This window comes from Oncorhynchus masou, chromosome 2 (assembly GCF_036934945.1).
Source record: "Oncorhynchus masou masou isolate Uvic2021 chromosome 2, UVic_Omas_1.1, whole genome shotgun sequence".
NCBI lineage: Eukaryota > Metazoa > Chordata > Actinopteri > Salmoniformes > Salmonidae > Oncorhynchus > Oncorhynchus masou.
Window position 1 is genome coordinate 21,048,032 of NC_088213.1, and position 20,955 is coordinate 21,068,986.

The window sequence follows — 20,955 nt, forward strand, 5'->3', positions numbered from 1 at the left end:
GCATTGAAGTTGTTTGACTCGTTCTGGCTCGTGGTGACCCAACACCCTGTTAAGACACTTTATGAATCTATGCAAGGTGCATTGAAGTTGTTCTGACTCGTGGTGACCCAACACCCTGTTAAGACACTTTATGAATCTATGCAAGGTGCATTGAAGTTGTTCTGGCTCGTGTTAAGTGACCCAACACCCTGTTAAGACACTTTATGAATCTATGCAAGGTGCATTGAAGTTGTTCTGGCTCGTGGTGACCCAACATCCTGTTAAGACACTTTATGAATCTATGCAAGGTGCATTGAAGTTGTTCTGGCTCGTGGTGACCCAACACCCTGTTAAGACACTTTATGAATCTATGCAAGGTGCATTGAAGTTGTTCTGGCTCGTGGTGACCCAACACCCTGTTAAGACACTTTATGAATCTATGCAAGGTGCATTGAAGTTGTTCTGGCTCGTGGTGGCCCAACACCCTGTTAAGACACTTTCCTTTAGTTTGGAAATTACCTGTATCTCTATTATGTGAGGGAATACTGTGGAACAGATTTCCACAATTATTAAATTAATGTTATTAATAATTATTTATTATTTTGTTCAGAAAAATTGAGGGGCCAATAGGCCGAGAGTTGGGGAACCCTGTAGTAGGCTAGCTGGTTACCTAACCCAAGGCTGGAACTAGAGGGCTGCAGAGATCATAGATCGGGTCCTGACAGAGACTACTGCTGGGCGGTGGACATTTATCTTGCTGCACCTGGGAGTGGGCGGCCAGATCAGACAATTTTAGGGTTCAAATGTTTTTGTTGTCCCCAGATTATTTGGAAACGGTTGTCTTTCTGCTTTCTATGCTTTATTAGCCTACTGTACTTAAAGCACATCTTTGTTGCATTATTCACACACTCAGAATACGCTGAATCAAGTTAAGTAGCCTCCCTCTCCTCTTCTAGTTGGGCGTGCAAGATCAAGTGTGCACCCTCTGATCAATCACAATTAATAAACGATTTATATATATATATTTTACCATCACTGTTAATGCACCAACAAATTAGTGATATATATAATAATGACATATGTAATAATTTTTATAATAATACCCCCCCCACACACAAACATCCCCCCCGACTTCCCGCGACCAAGAAATTTACCCATTTCTTTGTTATTTTTGTGCATTTTGATATTGCTTATAGGTTGCAAAATTGCTGTGACCATGGTTACTGTATGTGATCTGTGTCGTCACATAGGACTGTGCCTGAAATAACATTCCAGGACTGCAGTTGGGTTCCGGACCAGTTCCTGCTCTGGCAGGTGAGAGTCAGACATAAAGCCAGCAGATGTGGGCGGGTGCGATATGAAAATCTGTGGGTTCGGGCGAAAGCAAGATGAATGAATGCATCAGTCCCATGCAGACCTCTAGCTCCAACCTCTAGGCTATCTGATTAATTAACCCAAAGCTCCAACCTCTAGGCTAACTGGTTAACTGACCCAAAGCTCCAACCTATAGGCTAACTGGTTAACTGACCCAAAGCTCCAACCTCTAGACTAACTGGTTAAGTAACCCAAAACTCCTCTAGGATAACTGGTTAACTAACTCAAAGCTCCACTAGGATAACTGGTTAACTAACTTAAAGCTCCTCTAGGATAACTGGGTAACTTACGCAAAGCTCCAAACTCTAGGATACCTGGATAACTAACTCAAAGCTTCTCTAGGATAACTGGTTAACTAAGTCAAAGCTCCTCTAGGATAACTGGTTAACTAACGTAAAGCTCCTCTAGGATAACTGGTTAACTAACTCAAAGCTCCTCTAGGATAACTGGTTAACTAACTCAAAGCTCCTCTATGATAACTGGTTATCTAACTCAAAGCTCCAATCACTAGGATAACTGGTTAACTAACTAAAAGCTCCAACCTCAAGGATAACTGGTTAACTAACTCAAAGCTCCAACCTCTAGGAAAACTGGTTAACTAACTCAAAGCTCCTCTAAGATAACTGGTTAACTAACTCAAAGCTCCTCTGAGATAACTGGTTAACTAACTAAAAGCAACCTCTAGCAAAACTGGTTAACTAACTCAAAGCTTGTTACGATTTACTAGGAGTGGTGGGGATAACAGGGTTCAGTAGATTTAATTCTCCGGCGCACAAAAACGGTCACGCCAACAAAGGGTGCATACAATTGACCAGCCCAAACACAGGACCTCCGGAGAATACATACACGAAACCCACCAACAACAGAGTAACAAAAAACAAGGATAACTGGTTAACTAACTAAACAGACACAAATGGAAAGCTCGAACAACCTCTAGGATAACTGGTTAACTAACTCAAAGCTCCTCTAAGATAACTGGTTAACTAACTAACTCAAAGCTCCTCTAAGATAACTGGTTAACTAACTCAAAGCTCCTCTAAGATAACTGGTTAACTAACTCAAAGCTCCTCTAAGATAACTGGTTAACTAACTCAAAGCTCCTCTAAGATAACTGGTTAACTAACTCAAAGCTCCTCTAAGATAACTGGTTAACTAACTCAAAGCTCCTCTAGGATAACTGGTTAACTAACTCAAAGCTCCTCTAGGATAACTGGTTAACTAACTCAAAGCTCCTCTAGGATAACTGGTGAACTTACTCAAAGATCCAACCTCTAGGATAACTGGTTAACTAACTCAAAGCTCCTCTAGGATCACTGGTTAACTAACTTAAAGCTCCTCTGGGATAACTGGTTAACTTACTCAAAGCTCCAACCTCTAGGATAACTGGTTAACTTACTCAAAGCTCCAAACTCTTGGATAACTGGTTAACTAACTCAAAGCTACTCTAGGATAACTGGTTAACTAACGTAAAGCTCCTCTAGGATAACTGGTTAACTAACTCAAAGCTCCTCTAGGATAACTGGTGAACTTACTCAAAGATCCAACCTCTAGGATAACTGGTTAACTTACTCAAAGCTCCAAACTCTTGGATAACTGGTTAACTAACTCAAAGCTACTCTAGGATAACTGGTTAACTTACTCAAAGCTCCAACCTCTAGGATAACTGGTTAACTAACTAAAAGCTCCAACCTCTAGGATAACTGGTTAACTCTTGGAACCACCCATCCCGGATCCGGTATATTTGTCATCAGCCACGCTGAATAGCATAGCGCAACAGTCAAATACTATTACTAACAAATATTCATATTCATGAAATCACAAGTGCAATATTGCGAAACACTGTTTAGCCTTTTGTTAATCACCCTGTCGTCTCAGATTTTGAAATGATGTTGTACAGCGAAAGCAATCCAAGCGTTTGTGTAAGTTTATCGATAGCCTAGCATAGCATTATGTACACTTAGCATCAGGAAGCTTGGTCAGGAAGCTTGGTCACGAAAATCAGAAAAGCAATCAAATTAAGCGTTTACCTTTGATCTTCGGATGTTTTCACTCACGAGACTCCCAGTTACACAGCAAATGTTCCTTTAGTTCCATAAAGATTATTTTTATTACATTTACATTTAAGTTATTTGGCAGACGCTCTTATCCAGAGCGACTTACAAATTGGTGAATTCACCTTATGACATCTAGTGGAACAGCCACTTTACAATAGTGCATCTAAATCATTTAAGGGGGGGGTGAGAAGGATTACTTTATCCTATCCTAGGTATTCCTTAAAGAGGTGGGGTTTCAGGTGTCTCCGGAAGGTGGTGATTGACTCCGCTGTCCTGGCGTCGTGAGGGAGTTTGTTCCACCATTGGGGGGCCAGAGCAGCGAACAGTTTTGACTGGGCTGAGCGGGAACTGTACTTTCTCAGTGGTAGGGAGGTGAGCAGGCCAGAGGTGGATGAACGCAGTGCCCTTGTTTGGGTGTAGGGCCTGATCAGAGCCTGGAGGTACTGCGGTGCCGTTCCCCTCACAGCTCCGTAGGCAAGCACCATGGTCTTGTAGCGGATGCGAGCTTCAACTGGAAGCCAGTGGAGAGAGCGGAGGAGCGGGGTGACGTGGGAGAACTTGGGAAGGTTGAACACCAGACGGGCTGCGGCGTTCTGGATGAGTTGTAGGGGTTTAATGGCACAGGCAGGGAGCCCAGCCAACAGCGAGTTGCAGCAATCCAGACGGGAGATGACAAGTGCCTGGATTAGGACCTGCGCCGCTTCCTGTGTGAGGCAGGGTCGTACTCTGCGGATGTTGTAGAGCATGAACCTACAGGAACGGGCCACCGCCTTGATGTTAGTTGAGAACGACAGGGTGTTGTCCAGGATCACGCCAAGGTTCTTAGCGCTCTGGGAGGAGGACACAATGGAGTTGTCAACCGTGATGGCGAGATCATGGAACGGGCAGTCCTTCCCCGGGAGGAAGAGCAGTTCCGTCTTGCCGAGGTTCAGCTTGAGGTGGTGATCCGTCATCCACACTGATATGTCTGCCAGACATGCAGAGATGCGATTCGCCACCTGGTCATCAGAAGGGGAAAGGAGAAGATTAATTGTGTGTCGTCTGCATAGGAATGATAGGAGAGACCATGTGAGGTTATGACAGAGCCAAGTGACTTGGTGTATAGCGAGAATAGGAGAGGGCCTAGAACAGAGCCCTGGGGGACACCAGTGGTGAGAGCGCGTGGCGAGGAGGCAGATTCTCGCCACGCCACCTGGTAGGAGCGACCTGTCAGGTAGGACGCAATCCAAGCGTGGGCCGCGCCGGAGATGCTCGGAGAGGGTGGAGAGGAGGATCTGATGGTTCACAGTATCGAAGGCAGCCGATAGGTCTAGAAGGATGAGAGCAGAGGAGAGAGAGTTAGCTTTAGCAGTGCGGAGCGCCTCCGTGATACAGAGAAGAGCAGTCTCAGTTGAATGACTAGTCTTGAAACCTGACTGATTTGGATCAAGAAGGTCATTCTGAGAGAGATAGCGGGAGAGCTGGCCAAGGATGGCACGTTCAAGAGTTTTGGAGAGAAAAGAAAGAAGGGATACTGGTCTGTAGTTGTTGACATCGGAGGGATCGAGTGTAGGTTTTTTCAGAAGGGGTGCAACTCTCGCTCTCTTGAAGACGGAAGGGACGTAGCCAGCGGTCAGGGATGAGTTGATGAGCGAGGTGAGGTAAGGGAGAAGGTCTCCGGAAATGGTCTGGAGAAGAGAGGAGGGGATAGGGTCAAGCGGGCAGGTTGTTGGGCGGCCGGCCGTCACAAGAAGCGAGATTTCATCTGGGAGAGAGGGGAGAAAGAGGTCAGAGCACAGGGTAGGGCAGTGTGAGCAGAACCAGCGGTGTCGTTTGACTTAGCAAACGAGGATCGGATGTCGTCGACCTTCTTTTCAAAATGGTTGACGAAGTCATCTGCAGAGAGGGAGGAGGGGGGAGGAGGATTCAGGAGGGAGGAGAAGGTGGCAAAGAGCTTCCTAGGGTTAGAGGCAGATGCTTGGAATTTAGAGTGGTAGAAAGTGGCTTAAGCAGCAGAGACAGAGGAGGAAAATGTAGAGAGGAGGGAGTGAAAGGATGCCAGGTCCGCAGGAGGCGAGTTTTCCTCCATTTCCGCTCGGCTGCCCGGAGCACTGTTCTGTGAGCTCGCAATGAGTCGTCGAGCCACGGAGCGGGAGGGGAGGACCGAGCCGGCCTGGAGGATAGGGGACATAGAGAGTCAAAGGATGCAGAAAGGGAAGAGAGGAGGGTTGAGGAGGCAGAATCAGGAGATAGGTTGGAGAAGGTTTGAGCAGAGGGAAGAGATGATAGGATGGAAGAGGAGAGAGTAGCGGGGGAGAGAGAGCGAAGGTTGGGACGGCGCGATACCATCCGAGTAGGGGCAGTGTGGGAAGTGTTGGATGAGAGCGAGAGGGAAAAGGATACAAGGTAGTGGTCGGAGACTTGGAGGGGAGTTGCAATGAGGTTAGTGGAAGAACAGCATCTAGTAAAGATGAGGTCGGCGTATTGCCTGCCTTGTGAGTAGGGGGGAAGGTGAGAGGGTGAGGTCAAAGAGGAGAGGAGTGGAAAGAAGGAGGCAGAGAGGAATGAGTCAAAGGTAGACGTGGGGAGGTTAAAGTCGCCCAGGACTGTGAGAGGTGAGCCGTCCTCAGGAAAGGAGCTTATCAAGGCATCAAGCTCATTGATGAACTCTCCGAGGGAACCTGGAGGGCGATAAATGATAAGGATGTTAAGCTTGAAAGGGCTGGTAACTGTGACAGCATGGAATTCAAAGGAGGCGATAGACAGATGGGTAAGGGGAGAAAGAGAGAATGACCACTTGGGAGAGATGAGGATCCCGGTGCCACCACCCCGCTGACCAGAAGCTCTCGGGGTGTGCGAGAACACGTTGTCGGACGAAGAGAGAGCAGTAGGAGTAGCAGTGTTATCTGTGGTGATCCATGTTTCCGTACCCAAAATACCTCCGTTTGTTTGTCGCGTTATGTTCAGAAATCCACAGGAAAGAGCGGTCATGACAAAGCAGACGGAAATTCCAAATAGTCTTCATAATGTCCACAGAAACATGCCAAACGTTTTTATAACGTTTATAGCTTTTTTCATAACAGCGGGAGGAACAATGGCGGATTTACTCAATTGCGCACAACTCACTCTGAGAGCCCCCACCTGTCCACTTACGCAATGTGGTCGTTCACGCTCATTCTTCAAAATAAAAGCCTGAAACTATGTCTAAAGGCCTTTGACACCTTATGTCTAAAGGCTGTTGACACCTTAGGAAAGCCATAGAAAAAGAAATCTGGTTGATATCCCTTTAAATGGGCAATAGGGATGCATAGGAGCACAGGGTTTCAAAATAAGAGTCACTTCCTCATTGGATTTTCTCAGGCTTTCGCCTAAAATATCAGTTCTGTTATAATCACAGACAATATTTTTACAGTTTTGGAAACTTTAGCGTGTTTTCTATCCTAATCCGTCAATTATATGCATATTCTATCATCTGGTCCTGGGAAATAAGCCGTTTACATTGGGAACATTATTTTTCCAAACATAAAAATAGTGCCACCTAGCTTCAAGAGGTTTTAACTAATTAAAAGCTCCTCTCGGATAACTGGTTAACTAACTCAAAGCTCCTCTTGGATAACTGGTTAACTAACGTAAAGCTCCTCTAGGATAACTGGTTAATTTACGCAAAGCTCCAACATCTAGGATAACTGGTTAACTAACGTAAAGCTCCTCTAGGATAACTGGTTAACGAACTCAACGGTCCTCTAGGATAACTGGTTAACTAATTCAACGGTCCTTTAGGTTAACTTGTTAACTAACTCAAAGCTCCAACTACTAGGATAACTGGTTAACTAACTCAAATCTCCTCTAGGATAACTGGTTAACTAACTCAAAGCTCTTCTAGGATAACTGGGTAACTTACGCAAAGCTCCAACCTCTAGGATAACTGGTTAACTAACTAAAAGCTCCAACCTCTAGGATAACTGGTTAACTAACTCAAAGCTCCTCTAGGATAACTGGTTAACTAACTCAAAGCTCCTCTAGAATAACTGGTTAACTAACTAAAAGCTCCAACCTCTAGGATAACTGGTTAACTAACTAAAAGCTCCAACATCTAGGATAACTGGTTAACTAACTCAAAGCTCCTCTATGATAACTGGTTAACTAACTCAAAGCTCCTCTAGGATAACTGGTTAACTAACTCAAATCTCCTCTAGGATAACTGGTTAACTAACTCAAAGCTCCATCATTATAACTGGTTAACTAACTCAAAGCTCCTCTAGGTTAACTGGTTAACTAACTCAACGCTCCTTTATGTTAACGGGTTAACTAACTCAAAGCTCCAACTACTAGGATAACTGGTTAACTAACTCAAAGATCCAACCTCTAGAATAACTGGTTGACTAACTCAAAGCTCCTCTAGGAAAAGCTCCTCCACATGCATTCAGAAACCTACTGAGTCTTACAATATGAATCCTCAGTGAAAACAAACACTTACTTTTTATCCAGGAGTTGCATTAGGGTTTACTAACCTCTCAACTAACGGTTACTAACCCAACCCTCTCACTTCTTGACTAACTGGTTACCTCAATGTTTACTCAAGGGTGTAAACGGAAGCATACTATTTATCCAGGAGATACATGGATACGCTACTGGATACGAACCTGTAAACCAGCTGATAATTTGCCTATAGGGACCTACTTTTTATCCAGGAGATACATGGATACGCTACTGGATACGAACCTGTAAACCAGCTGATAATTTGCCTATAGGGACCTACTTTATATCCAGGAGATACATGGATACGCTACTGGATACTAACCTGTAAGCCAGCTGATAATTTGCCTATAGGGACCTACTTTTTATCCAGGAGGTCCATGAGTGGTCTGAGGACAGTCTCAGCATCCATGGCAGCGTTGCTCTTCCCTGCAGCACTCCCCTTCATCTGGACTAATTCCTGGTTCATCTGCTTTACACAGTCCTCAATCACCGGTTTGAAACTGGACAGGGAAATAACACAGGGTTAGCACAGATACACACATACCACAGATACACACATACCACAGATACACACATACCACAGATACACACATACCACAGATACACACAGACCACAGATACACACATACCACAGATACACACATACCACAGATACACACATACACACAGACCACAGATACACACATACCACAGATACACACAGACCACAGATACACACAGACCACAGATACACACAGACCACAGATACACACATACCACAGATACACACATACCACAGATACACACATACCACAGATACACACATACCACAGATACACACATACCACAGATACACACATACCACAGATACACACATACCACAGATACACACAGAACACAGATACACACAGACCAGAGATACACACAGACATACACAGACCACAGATACACACAGACCACAGATATACACATACCACAGATACACACAGAACAAAGATACCCACAGACCACAGATACACACAGACATACACAGACCACAGATACACACAGACATACACAGACCACAGATACACACAGACCACAGATATACGCAGACCACAGATACACACAGACCACAGATACACGCAGACCACAGATACACACAGACCACAGATACACACAGACCACAGATACACACAGACCACAGATACACACAGACCACAGATACACACAGACCACAGATACACACAGACCACAGATACACACAGACCACAGATACACACATACCACAGATCATACACAGATACACACATACCACAGATACACACAGACCACAGAGATACACATACCACAGATACACGCATACCACAGATACACACAGACCACAGATATACACAGACCACAGATACACACAGACCACAGATATACACAGACCACAGATACACACAGACCACAGATATACACAGAACACAGATACACACAGACATACACAGACCACAGATACACACATACCACAGATACACACAGACCACAGATATACACAGACCACAGATACACACAGACCACAGATACACACAGACCACAGATATACACAGAACACAGATACACACAGACATACACAGACCACAGATACACACAGACCACAGATATACACATACCACAGATACACACAGAACAAAGATACACACAGACCACAGATACACACAGACATACACAGACCACAGATACACACAGACCACAGATACACACAGACCACAGATACACACAGACCACAGATACACACAGACCACAGATACACACAGACCACAGATACACACAGACCACAGATACACACAGACCACAGATACACACAGACCACAGACACACACAGACCACAGATAAACATAAACACAGACACACACATGCACACAGAACCACTCCCCACACACACACCTGGAGCCGAAGACTGCACTGAGCTCATCCAGCACGGTGTTGAGTTTGTTCTGCAGTTCCTTCAGTAGTTCACTGGCCTCAGCATCCAGCTGCAACAGTAACAGGCAGGGAGATGCCCATCATTAGCTGCTACATCAATACAGCATTATATCAATATCACTATACATCTCTACTATATCACTAACACTATACATCTCCAATATATCACTAACACTATACATCTCTACTATATCACTAACACTATACATATTTACTATATCACTAACACCATACATCTCCACTATATCACTGACACTTTATATCTCCTCTATATCACTAACACCATACATCTCCAATATATCACGAACACTATACATCTCTACTATATCCCCAACACTATACGTCTTTACTATATCACTAACACTATACATCTCCATTATATCACTATCACTATACATTTCCATCATATCACTATCACTATACATTTCCATCATATCACTAACACTATACATTTCTACTATTTCACCAACACTCTACATCTTTACTATATCACTAACACTATACATCTCCACTATATCACCAACACTATACATCTTTACTATATCACTAATAATATACATCTCCATTATATCACTAACACTATACATCTTTACTATATCACTAACACTATGCATCTTTACTATATCACTAACACTATACATCTCCATTATATCACTAACACTATACATCTTTACTATATCACTAACACTATACATCTTTACTATATCACGAACACTATACATCTTTACTATATCACTAACACTATGCATCTTTACTATATCACTAACACTATGCATCTTTACTATATCACTAACACTATACATCTCCACTATATCACTAACACTATACATCTCCATTATATCACTAACACTATACATCTTTACTATATCACTAACACTAACACTATACATATTTACTATATCACTAACACTATATATCTTTACTATATCACTAATACTTTATATCTCCTCTATATCACTAACACTATACATCTCCACTATATCACCAACACTATACATCTCTACTATATCACCAACACTATACGTCTTTACTATATCACTAACACCATACATCTCCATTATATCACTAACACTATACATCTCCATTATATCACTGACACTATACAACTCCATTATATAACTAACACTATACAACTCCATTATATCACTAACACTATACATCTCCATTATATCACTAAAACTATACATCTCCACTATATCACTAACACTATACAACTCCATTATATCACTAACACTATACATCTCCATCATATCACTAACACTATACATCTCCACTATATCACCAACACTATACATCTCTACTATTTCACCAACACTATACATCTTTACTATATCACTAACACTAATCATCTCCATTATATCACTAACACTATACAACTCCATTATATCACTAACACTATACAACTCCATTATATCACTAACACTATACATCTCCATTATATCACTAACACTATACATCTTTACTATATCACCAACACTATACATCTTTACTATATCACTAACACTATGCATCTCCATTATATCACTAACACTATACATCTTTACTATATGACTAACACTATACATCTCCATATCACTGCATCACTATGGGCCTTATATTCTGCACACAAAAACTTTGTCTGAAATGGCACCCTATTCTCTATATAGTGCACTACGTTTGACCAGAGCCCTATGGACCCTTGTCACCATATTCTCTATATAGTGCTCTACTTTTGACCATAGTCCTATGCGATCCATGGTCAAAAGTTAAAAAGTATTGCACTATATAGAGAGTAGAGTGACAAGTGTCCATTTGGCTCTGGTCAAAAGTAGTGCACTGTAAAGAATAGGGTGCTATATCACTACATTACTACGGGCGGAATTCTGGCATTTGACTTGATCTCATGTTGAGTCTCTCATTGACATCAATTAATGATTTACACCAGGGTGAGTTATTCTCACCTCAACCCTGAACATGGCCCTATGCCAACACATCATTACTTCACTCCATCAATATGTTAGTGTCCCAAATGGCACCCTATTCCCAATATAGTGCACTCATTTTGTCTAGGGACCATAGGGCTCCGATCAAAAGTGGTCCACTATAAAGAGAATAGGGTGCCATTTGAGATGCAGACTATGTTGGCCTCTCTGGCATGAAGGGGGGCAGAGTTCAGACTGGATGACACAGGGAGGGATGGGTGGACAGGATGGGGGCGAGGGTATGGGTGTGCCATGCCATGGAGGGGGGCAACAGCCACTTTAAGGAAGTGTCCCAAATATCAACCTATTCCCTATATAGTGGCTCTGGTCAAAAGTAGTGCACTCTGTAGAGAATAGGGTGCCATTCGAAAGGCAGCATAAAGGTGTTTTAGAGCAAGAAGGTTTGGTGGAGACAGATAGATCCCCAACCTTGTGAATGTGTTTTAGAGCAGGTTTGGTGGAGACAATAGATCCTCAACCCTGTGAATGTGTTTTAGAGCAGGTTTGGTGGAGACAATAGATCCCCAACCCTGTGAATGTGTTTTAGGGCAGGTTTGGTGGAGACAGATAGATCCCCAACCCTCTAAATGTGTTTTAGAGGGGAGATCTAATCTATCTGGGTGTGACAGTCTCATCGTCACTCAGTCAGCTCACAGGACCCAGCCTCCCAACTCTATTCTCTGATAGTCAGTCAAGTACATGGTTAGTACGCAAAGCACATGTTGTGTCTGGCTCACAGTCCCCACATTACTGGATGCCTCTGAAGTACCATGTCAGGAGGAGAGGACATTGGGTGCATCCTAAATGTTCCCTATGTAGTGCACTATGGGCCCTGGTTAAAAGTAGTGCACTACTGTCTGTAGGGAATTGGGTGTAATTTGGGATATAATATTATAGGGCCTGTCTGTGTATTCCAGGGTGTACTGAAAAGAGAACAGAGGGGAAGACAGCGTCATTTAGAATGACTAAAGACTTTCTGACTGGCCTGCTCTGACTGGCCTGCTCCTTGATGTGTTTAAGTCTACTCTATAGATCCTACAATTCACCAGTTACACGAATACCACCAAAGGTGGCTCCCCTTCCTGTTCGGGTGGCGCTCGGCGGTCGTCGTCGCCGGTCTAATAGCTGCCACCGATCCCTTTTTCCTTTTCGTTTGTTTTTGTCTAATTGTTTTCACCTGTTCCTTGTTGGGGTTTTGGGATGGGTGTTACTTAACTTTGTTTAGCCCGCTGGTGTTTGTGCGAGCTTGTGGTTATTTTACATGAGTGGTGTTTGTAAATGTAAATGCTAAATGACTTAAATGTGTTTGTGTACTTTTGGGTTTTCGCTGTCTGGTATTTTGGTAACAGTGGGTTTGGGTTTTGTTGCGCCTGTGTTTTGGTAACAGTGGGTTTGGGTTTTGTTGCGGCTGTGTTTTGTGCTTCACCCATGTTTGTCCCTGTTACTGTGGATGAGGACATTAAAGCATTTTTCCCGTCTACCTTCTGCTCTCTGCGTCTGACTCCACACCCATCACTATCCCGACGTGACAGTTACATCGCCACTTATTCTGCAAACAAAAGTGTGTGTGTGTGTGTGTGTGTGTGTGTGTGGGTGTTGTTTGTGTTTTGTGTTTGTGTTCCATGTTGATGACAGGTCATCACATTAAATCAAATCAAATGTTATTAGTTGAAGGCGCCGAATACAACAAGTCTAGACCTTACAGTGAAATGCTTACTTACGAGCCCCTAACCAATAATGCAGTAAAAAAACAACATATATATATATGAATAAGAATAAGAAATAAAAGTAACATGTAATTAAAGAGCAGCAGTAAAGTAACAATAGCTGGACTATATACAGGGGGGTACCTTACAGAGTCAATGTGCGGGGGCACCGGTTTGTTAAGGTAAGGTAAGGTAATATGTCCATGTAGTTAGAGTTATCAAAGTGACTATGCATAGATGATAACAACAGAGAGCAGCAGTGGTGTAAAGGGGGGAGGGGGGCAATGCAAATGGCCTGGGTAGCCATTTGACTAGATGTTCAGGAGTCTTATGGCTTGGGGGTAGAAGCTGTTTAGAAGCCTCTTGGATCTAGACCTGACGCTCCGGTACCGCTTGCTGTGCGGTAGCAGAGAAAACAGCCTATGACTAGGGTGGCTGGAGTCTTTGACAATTTCTAGGGCCTTCCTCTGACTGTCTGGTATAGAGGTCCTGGATGGCAGGAAGCTTGTCCCCAGTGATGTCCTGAGCCGTACACACTACCCTTTGTAGTTCCTTGCAGTCGGAGTCCGAGCAGTTGCCATACCAGGCAGTGATGCAACCAGTTGCGTGTAGTACAATGGTGCAGCTGTAGAATCTTTTGAGGATCTGAGGACCCATGCAAAATATTCTCAGTCTCCTGAGGGGAATAGGTTTTGTCAAGCCCTCTTCACAACTGTCTTGGTGTGCTTGGACCATGTTAGTTTGTTGGTGATTTGGACACCAAGGAACTTGAAGCTTTCAACCTGCTCCACTACAGCCCTGTTGATGAGAATGGGGGCATGCTCGGCCCTCTTTTTCTTGTAGTCCACAATCATCTCCTTTGTCTTGATCACGTTGAGGGAGAGGTTGTTGTCCTGGTACAACATGGCCAGGTCTCTGACCTCCTCCCTATAGGCTGTCTCATCCTTTTTCGGTGATCAGACTTACCACTGTTGTGTCATCTGCAAACTTAATGATGGTGTTGGAGTCGTGCCTGGCCGTGCAGTCATGAGTGAACAGGGAGTACAGGAGGGGACTGAACACGCACCCCTGAGGGGCCCCCGTGTTGAGGATCAGCATGGCGGATGTGTTGTTACCTACCCTTGCCACCTGGGGGCGGCCCGTCAGGAAGTCCAGGATCCAGTTGCAGAGGGAGGTGTTTAATCCCAGGGTCCTTAGTTTATTGATGAGTTTGAGGGCACTATGGTGTTGAACGCTGAGCTGTAGTCAATGAATAGCATTCTCACATAGGTGTTCCTTTTGTCCAGGTGGGAAAGGGCAGTGTGGAGTGCAATAGAAATTGCATCATCTGTGGATCTGTTAGGGTGGTATGCAATTTGGAGTGGGTCTAGGATTTCTGGGATAATGGTGTTGATGTGAACCATGACCAGCCTTTCAAAGCACTTCATGGCTACAGATGTGAGTGCTATGGGTCGGTAGTCATTTAGGCAGGTTACCTTAGTATGTTTGAGCATATGGACTACGGTGATCTGCTTATAACATGTTGATATTACAGAATAGAATAGGGAGAGGTTGAAAACGTCAGTAAAGACACTTTCCAATTGAACAGCGCATGCTCGCAGTACACATCCTGGTAATCCATCTGGTCCTGCGGCCTTGTGAATGTTGACCTGTTTAAAGGTCTTACTCACACCAGCTGCGGAGAGCGTGATCACACAGTCTTCCGGAACAGCTAGTGCTCTCATGCATATTTCAGTGTTATTCAGTGTAGTTTAGCTCATCTGGTAGGCTCGTGTCACTGGGCAGCTCTCAACTGTGCTTCCCTTTGTGTTCTGTAATGGTTTGCAAGCCCTGACATATCCAATGAGCGTTAGAGCCGGTGTAGTACGATTAGATCCTAGTCCTGTATTGACGCTTGTCTGTTTGATGGCTTGTCGGAGGGCATAGCGGGATGTCTTATAAGCTTCCGGGTTAGAGTCCCACTCCTTCAAAGTGGCAGCTCTAGCCTTTAGCTCAGTGCGGATGTTGCCTGTTATCCATGGCTTCTGCTGGGGTATGTATGTACGGTCACTGTGGGGATGACGTCATTGATACACTTATTGATGAAGCCAATGACTGATGTGGTGTACTCCTCAATGCCATTGGAGGAATCCCGGAACCAATTCCAGTCTGTTCTAGCAAAATCGTCCTGTAGCTTAGCATCTGCTTCATCTGACCAGTTTTTTATTGTTTCAGTCACTGGTGCTTCCGGCTTTAATATTTGCTTGTAAGCAGGAATCAGGTGGATAGAATTATGGTCAGATTTGCCAAATGGAGGGCGAGGGAGAGCTTTGTATGCATCTCTGTGTGTGGAGTAAAGGTAGTCCAGAGTTTTTTTCCCTCTGGTTGCACATTTAACATGCTGATATAAATTTGGTAAGACCGATTTAAGTTTCCTGCATTAACGTCCACAAGTAGCCGGTGCTCTGGGTTTTCCTGTTTGCTTATGGCGGAATACAGCTCATTGAGTGCTGCCTTAGTGCCAGCCTCAGGCTGTGGTGGTATGTAGACATCTACGAAAAATACAGATGAAAACTCTCTAGGTACATAGTGTGGTCTACAGCTTATCATGAGATACACATGATAAGCAAAACCTCGAGACTTCCTTAGATATCGTGCAGCTGTTATTTACAAAAATACATAGACCGCCGCCCTTTGTTTTACCAGATGCCGCTGTTCTATACTGCCGATACAGCATACAACCAGTCAGCTGTATGTTGATAATTTTGTCATTCAGCCATGACTCCGTGAAGTTTGAGATATTACAGTTTTCAATGTGCCGTTGGTAGTTAATCTTCCGCGTAGGTCATTGATTTTATTTTCCAAAGATTGCACGTTTGCTAGCAGAATGGAAGGCAGTGGGGGTTTATTCGATTGGTTACAAATTTTCAGAAAGCAGCCTGCTCTCTGACCCCTTTTTCTCTGCCTTCTCTTCACGCAACTGACGGGGATCTGGGCCTGTTCCCGGGAAAGCTGTATATCATTCATGTCGGGCTCGTTAAAGGAAGAAAATGATTCTGCCAGGTCGTGGTGAGTCCTTACACAGCTCTCTGGTCTTGGCCATTGTGGAGAGGTTGGAGTCTGTTTGATTGAGTGTGTGGACAGGTGTCTTTTATACAGGTAACGAGTTCAAACAGGTAATGAGTGGAGAACAGGAGGGCTTCTTAAAAAAAACTAACAGGTCTGTGAGAGACTGAGTTCTTAATGGTTGGTAGGTGATCAAATACTTATGTCATGCAATAAAATGCAAATTCATTACTTAAAAATCATACAATGTGATTTTCTGGATTTTTGTTTTAGATTCTGTCTCTCACAGTTGAAGTGTACCTATGATTAAAAATTACAGACCTCTACATGCTTTGTAAGTAGGAAAACCTGCAAAATCGGCAGTGTATCAAATACTTGTTCTCCCCACCGTATGTGTGTAAATGTGACAAATCATCACATTAGGTCAGATAAGAGTCATGCAGTCACAGACCAGCTCTCTAATCCTATCTCATTCTGATGGTGGATGGCTTGTAGAGACAGCTGTTGTGTATAGTAAGCCATTATAGAAGCCATTACACAGCGATCAAGATGTTATCCTCTCTCACGTCTCTGTCTCAGCCTTGCAGAAGTTGATGTTTATCTATTATTTAACATTCTATGAAATGACGGATGTGTTATTTCTTATTCTATCATATGTAGAGCCTGAAATATGTGTTATTCCAAATGATATGATAGCACATTGTTCTGTGTAATTGACTTGGCGTTCAGTTTGCTAATTGCTTTGGGAACACTTTCACTGCCAGGCAGCCAGTAATGTGTTTTTGTCTGAGGTCTGCCTAAAATGGAAAAAACATTTAGTTTATCAACCTGCATGATCCATTATGTTCCGACATCATTAGAAATAGCTGTCTAATGCCTGAATGACAAGGTAGTTTATAGTGGTATCAGGTTGTGATTGCTATTGTATGTTTTTCATGAATAGTGCAACATCGCTGTCACTCAATTCACCTAATAAATCACCTGTCAAACGTCTAAAGCAAGGAGCTACAGCCAAACCAACTAAAGCCGTTAATGTCAGTCAGACATGTTTATGTCGTTGTCCTGATTGGCACCCTTTTCCCTTTACAGTGCACTACAGTACTTGCTCAAATGTAGCACACGAAATAGGGAATATGGTGCATTTGGATGCAGACTCTGTTAATGTCTGTTCAGATGCCTCATTAACAGAGCCTTTACATCAGAGAGAGAGAGAGAGAGCACAGCTGGGGAGTTTTGTAAGCATTTGAGAAGCTCATCAGAGTTTGTACAAAATCCTGTCTGGAGCATTTTGTAGCTTCAGCTTGAGGACCAAAATAAGTGAGCGTGGGGGCTAGATGACAGATGAATACTGCTCCCTGACAGAGAGTGGGGGCTAGATGACAGATGAATAATGCTCCCTGACAGAGAGTGGGGGCTAGATGACAGATGAATACTGCTCCCTGACAGAGAGTGGGGGCTAGATGACAGATGAATACTGCTCCCTGACAGAGAGTGGGGGCTAGATGACAGATGAATACTGCTCCCTGACAGAGAGTGGGGGCGATATGACAGATGAATAATGCTCCCTGACAGAGAGTGGGGGCTAGACGACAGATGAATACTGCTCCCTGGCAGAGAGTGGGGGCGATATGACAGATGAATAATGCTCCCTGACAGAGAGTGGGGGCTAGATGACAGATGAATACTGCTCCCTGACAGAGAGTGGGGGCTAGATGACAGATGAATACTGCTCCCTGACAGAGAGTGGGGGCTAGATGACAGATGAATAATGCTCCCTGACAGAGAGTGGGGCTAGATGACAGATGAATACTGCTCCCTGACAGAGAGTGGGGCTAGATGACAGATGAATACTGCTCCCTGACAGAGAGTGGGGCTAGATGACAGATGAATACTGCTCCCTGACAGAGAGTGGGGGCTAGATGACAGATGAATAATGCTCCCTGACAGAGAGTGGGGGCTAGATGACAGATGAATACTGCTCCCTGACAGAGAGTGGGGCTAGATGACAGATGAATACTGCTCCCTGACAGAGAGTGGGGGCTAGATGACAGATGAATACTGCTCCCTGACAGAGAGTGGGGCTAGATGACAGATGAATACTGCTCCCTGACAGAGAGTGGGGGCTAGATGACAGATGAATACTGCTCCCTGACAGAGAGTGGGGGCTAGATGACAGATGAATACTGCTCCCTGACAGAGAGTGGGGGCTAGATGACAGAAGAATACTGCTCCCTGACAGAGAGTGGGGCTAGATGACAGATTAATACTGCTCCCTGACAGAGAGTGGGGGCTAGATGACAGATGATTACTGCTCCCTGACAGAGAGTGGGGGCTAAATGACAGATGAATACTGCTCCCAGACAGAGAGTGGGGGCTAAATGACAGATGAATACTGCTCCCAGACAGAGAGTGGGGGCTAAATGACAGATGAATACTGCGCCCTGACTGAGAGTGGGGGCTAGATGACAGATGAATACTGCTCCCAGACAGAGAGTGGGGGCTAGATGACAGATGAATACTGCTCCCTGACAGAGAGTGGGGGCTAGATGACAGATGAATACTGCTCCCTGGCAGAGAGTGGGGGCTAGTTGACAGATGAATACTGCTCCCTGACAGAGAGTGGGGCTAGATGACAAAAGAATACTGCTCCCTGACAGAGAGTGGGGGCTAGTTGACAGATGAATAATGCTCCCTGACAGAGAGTGGGGGCTAGATGACAGATGAATACTGCTCCCTGACAGAGAGTGGGGGCTAAATGACAGAAGAATACTGCTCCCTGACAGAGAGTGGGGGCTAGATGACAGAAGAATACTGCTCCCTGACAGAGAGTGGGGGCTAGATGACAGAAGAATACTGCTCCCTGACAGAGAGTGGGGGCTAGATGACAGAAGAATACTGCTCCCAGACAGAGAGTGGGGGCTAGATGACAGAAGAATACTGCTCCCTGACAGAGAGTGGGGGATAGATGACAGAAGAATACTGCTCCCTGACAGAGAGTGGGGGCTAGATGACAGAAGAATACTGCTCCCTGACAGAGAGTGGGGGCTAGATGACAGATGAATACTGCTCCCTGGCAGAGATTGGGGATAGATGACAGATGAATACTGCTCCCTGACAGAGAATGGGGGCTAGATGACAGAGTGTGGGGGCTAGATGACAGATGGGTAGCTCTGATTCTGTATGCCCTGTGGCACATGGTGCTGAGAGAGTGAGAGCATAGGTGGGGTGTGTTTGTATGTCTGTGTGTGTGGTGCTGAGAGAGGCGAGAAGCATATGTGGGGATTGGGGTGCAGGTACATGCATTTACTATAGTTCAGTAGATGGTGGAAGGGATAGTTAAGGTGTCCTATGCTAAAATAAATAATGTTCGGCCACATGATCTTCATCAGGTTAAACAGAATGAATGACCACAACCATTTCGAAGGAATCCTATTCTAAGTGAAAGATGGTAAGGATGGTGGGAGACTTATCTTTAGTAGACCTAAAGGGTTTTATATAGAATGGTAGGATGGTGGGAGACTTATCTTTAGTAGGCCTAAAGGGTTTTATATAGAATGGTAGGATGGTGGGAGACTTATCTTTAGTAGGCCTAAAGGGTTTTATATAGAATGTTAGGATGGTGGGAGACTTATCTTTAGTAGACCTAAAGGGTTTTATAAAGAATGGTAGGATGGTATGAGACTATCTTTAGTAGACCTAAAGGGTTTTATAAAGAATGTTAGGATGGTAGGAGACTTATCTTTAGTGGGCCTAAAGGGTTTTATAAAGAATGGTAGGATGGTATGAGACTATCTTTAGTAGACCTAAAGGGTTTTATAAAGAATGTTAGGATGGTAGGAGACTTATCTTTAGTGGGCCTAAAGGGTTTTATAAAGAATGGTAGGATGGTATGAGACTTATCTTTAGTAGGCCTAATGGGCTTTATAAAGAATGTTAGGATGGTGGGAGACTTATCTTTAGTAGACCTAAAGGGTTTTATAAAGAATGTTAGGATGGTGGGATACTTACCTTTAGTAGGCCTAATGGGCTTTATAAAGAATGTTAGGATGGTGGGAGACTTATCTTTAGTAGACCTAAAGGGTTTTATAAAGAATGTTAGGATGGTAGGAGACTTATCTTTAGTAGGCCTAAAGGGTTTTATAAAGAATGGTAGGATGGTATGAGACTATCTTTAGTAGGCCTAATGGGCTTTATAAAGAATGTTAGGATGGTAGGAGACGCATCTTTAGTAGGCCTAAAGGGTTTTATATAGAATGGTAGGATGGTGGGATACTTACCTTTAGTAGGCCTAAAGGGTTTTATAAAGAATGTTAGGATGGTAGGAGACTTATCTTTAGTAGACCTAAAGGGTTTTATAAATAATGTTAGGATGGTGGGATACTTATCTTTAGTAGGCCTAAAGGGTTTTATAAAGAATGTTAGGATGGTGTGAGACTTCTCTTTAGTGGG

At 44.0% G+C, this 20,955-nt stretch overlaps 1 protein-coding gene across 1 annotated transcript in view; it reads right to left on the minus strand.

Annotated features, from left to right (window-relative positions):
• Positions 1–20,955, minus strand: part of LOC135556793 (protein unc-13 homolog C-like) — a 197,187-nt gene that overhangs the window by 30,345 nt on the left and 145,887 nt on the right. Inside the window, exons 25-26 of the mRNA XM_064990238.1 lie at positions 9,756–9,844; positions 8,225–8,365 (exon numbers count right to left, since the gene is read on the minus strand). Coding sequence (XP_064846310.1) covers positions 8,225–8,365; positions 9,756–9,844 — 230 coding nt within the window. The remainder of the gene's footprint in view (positions 1–8,224; positions 8,366–9,755; positions 9,845–20,955) is intronic.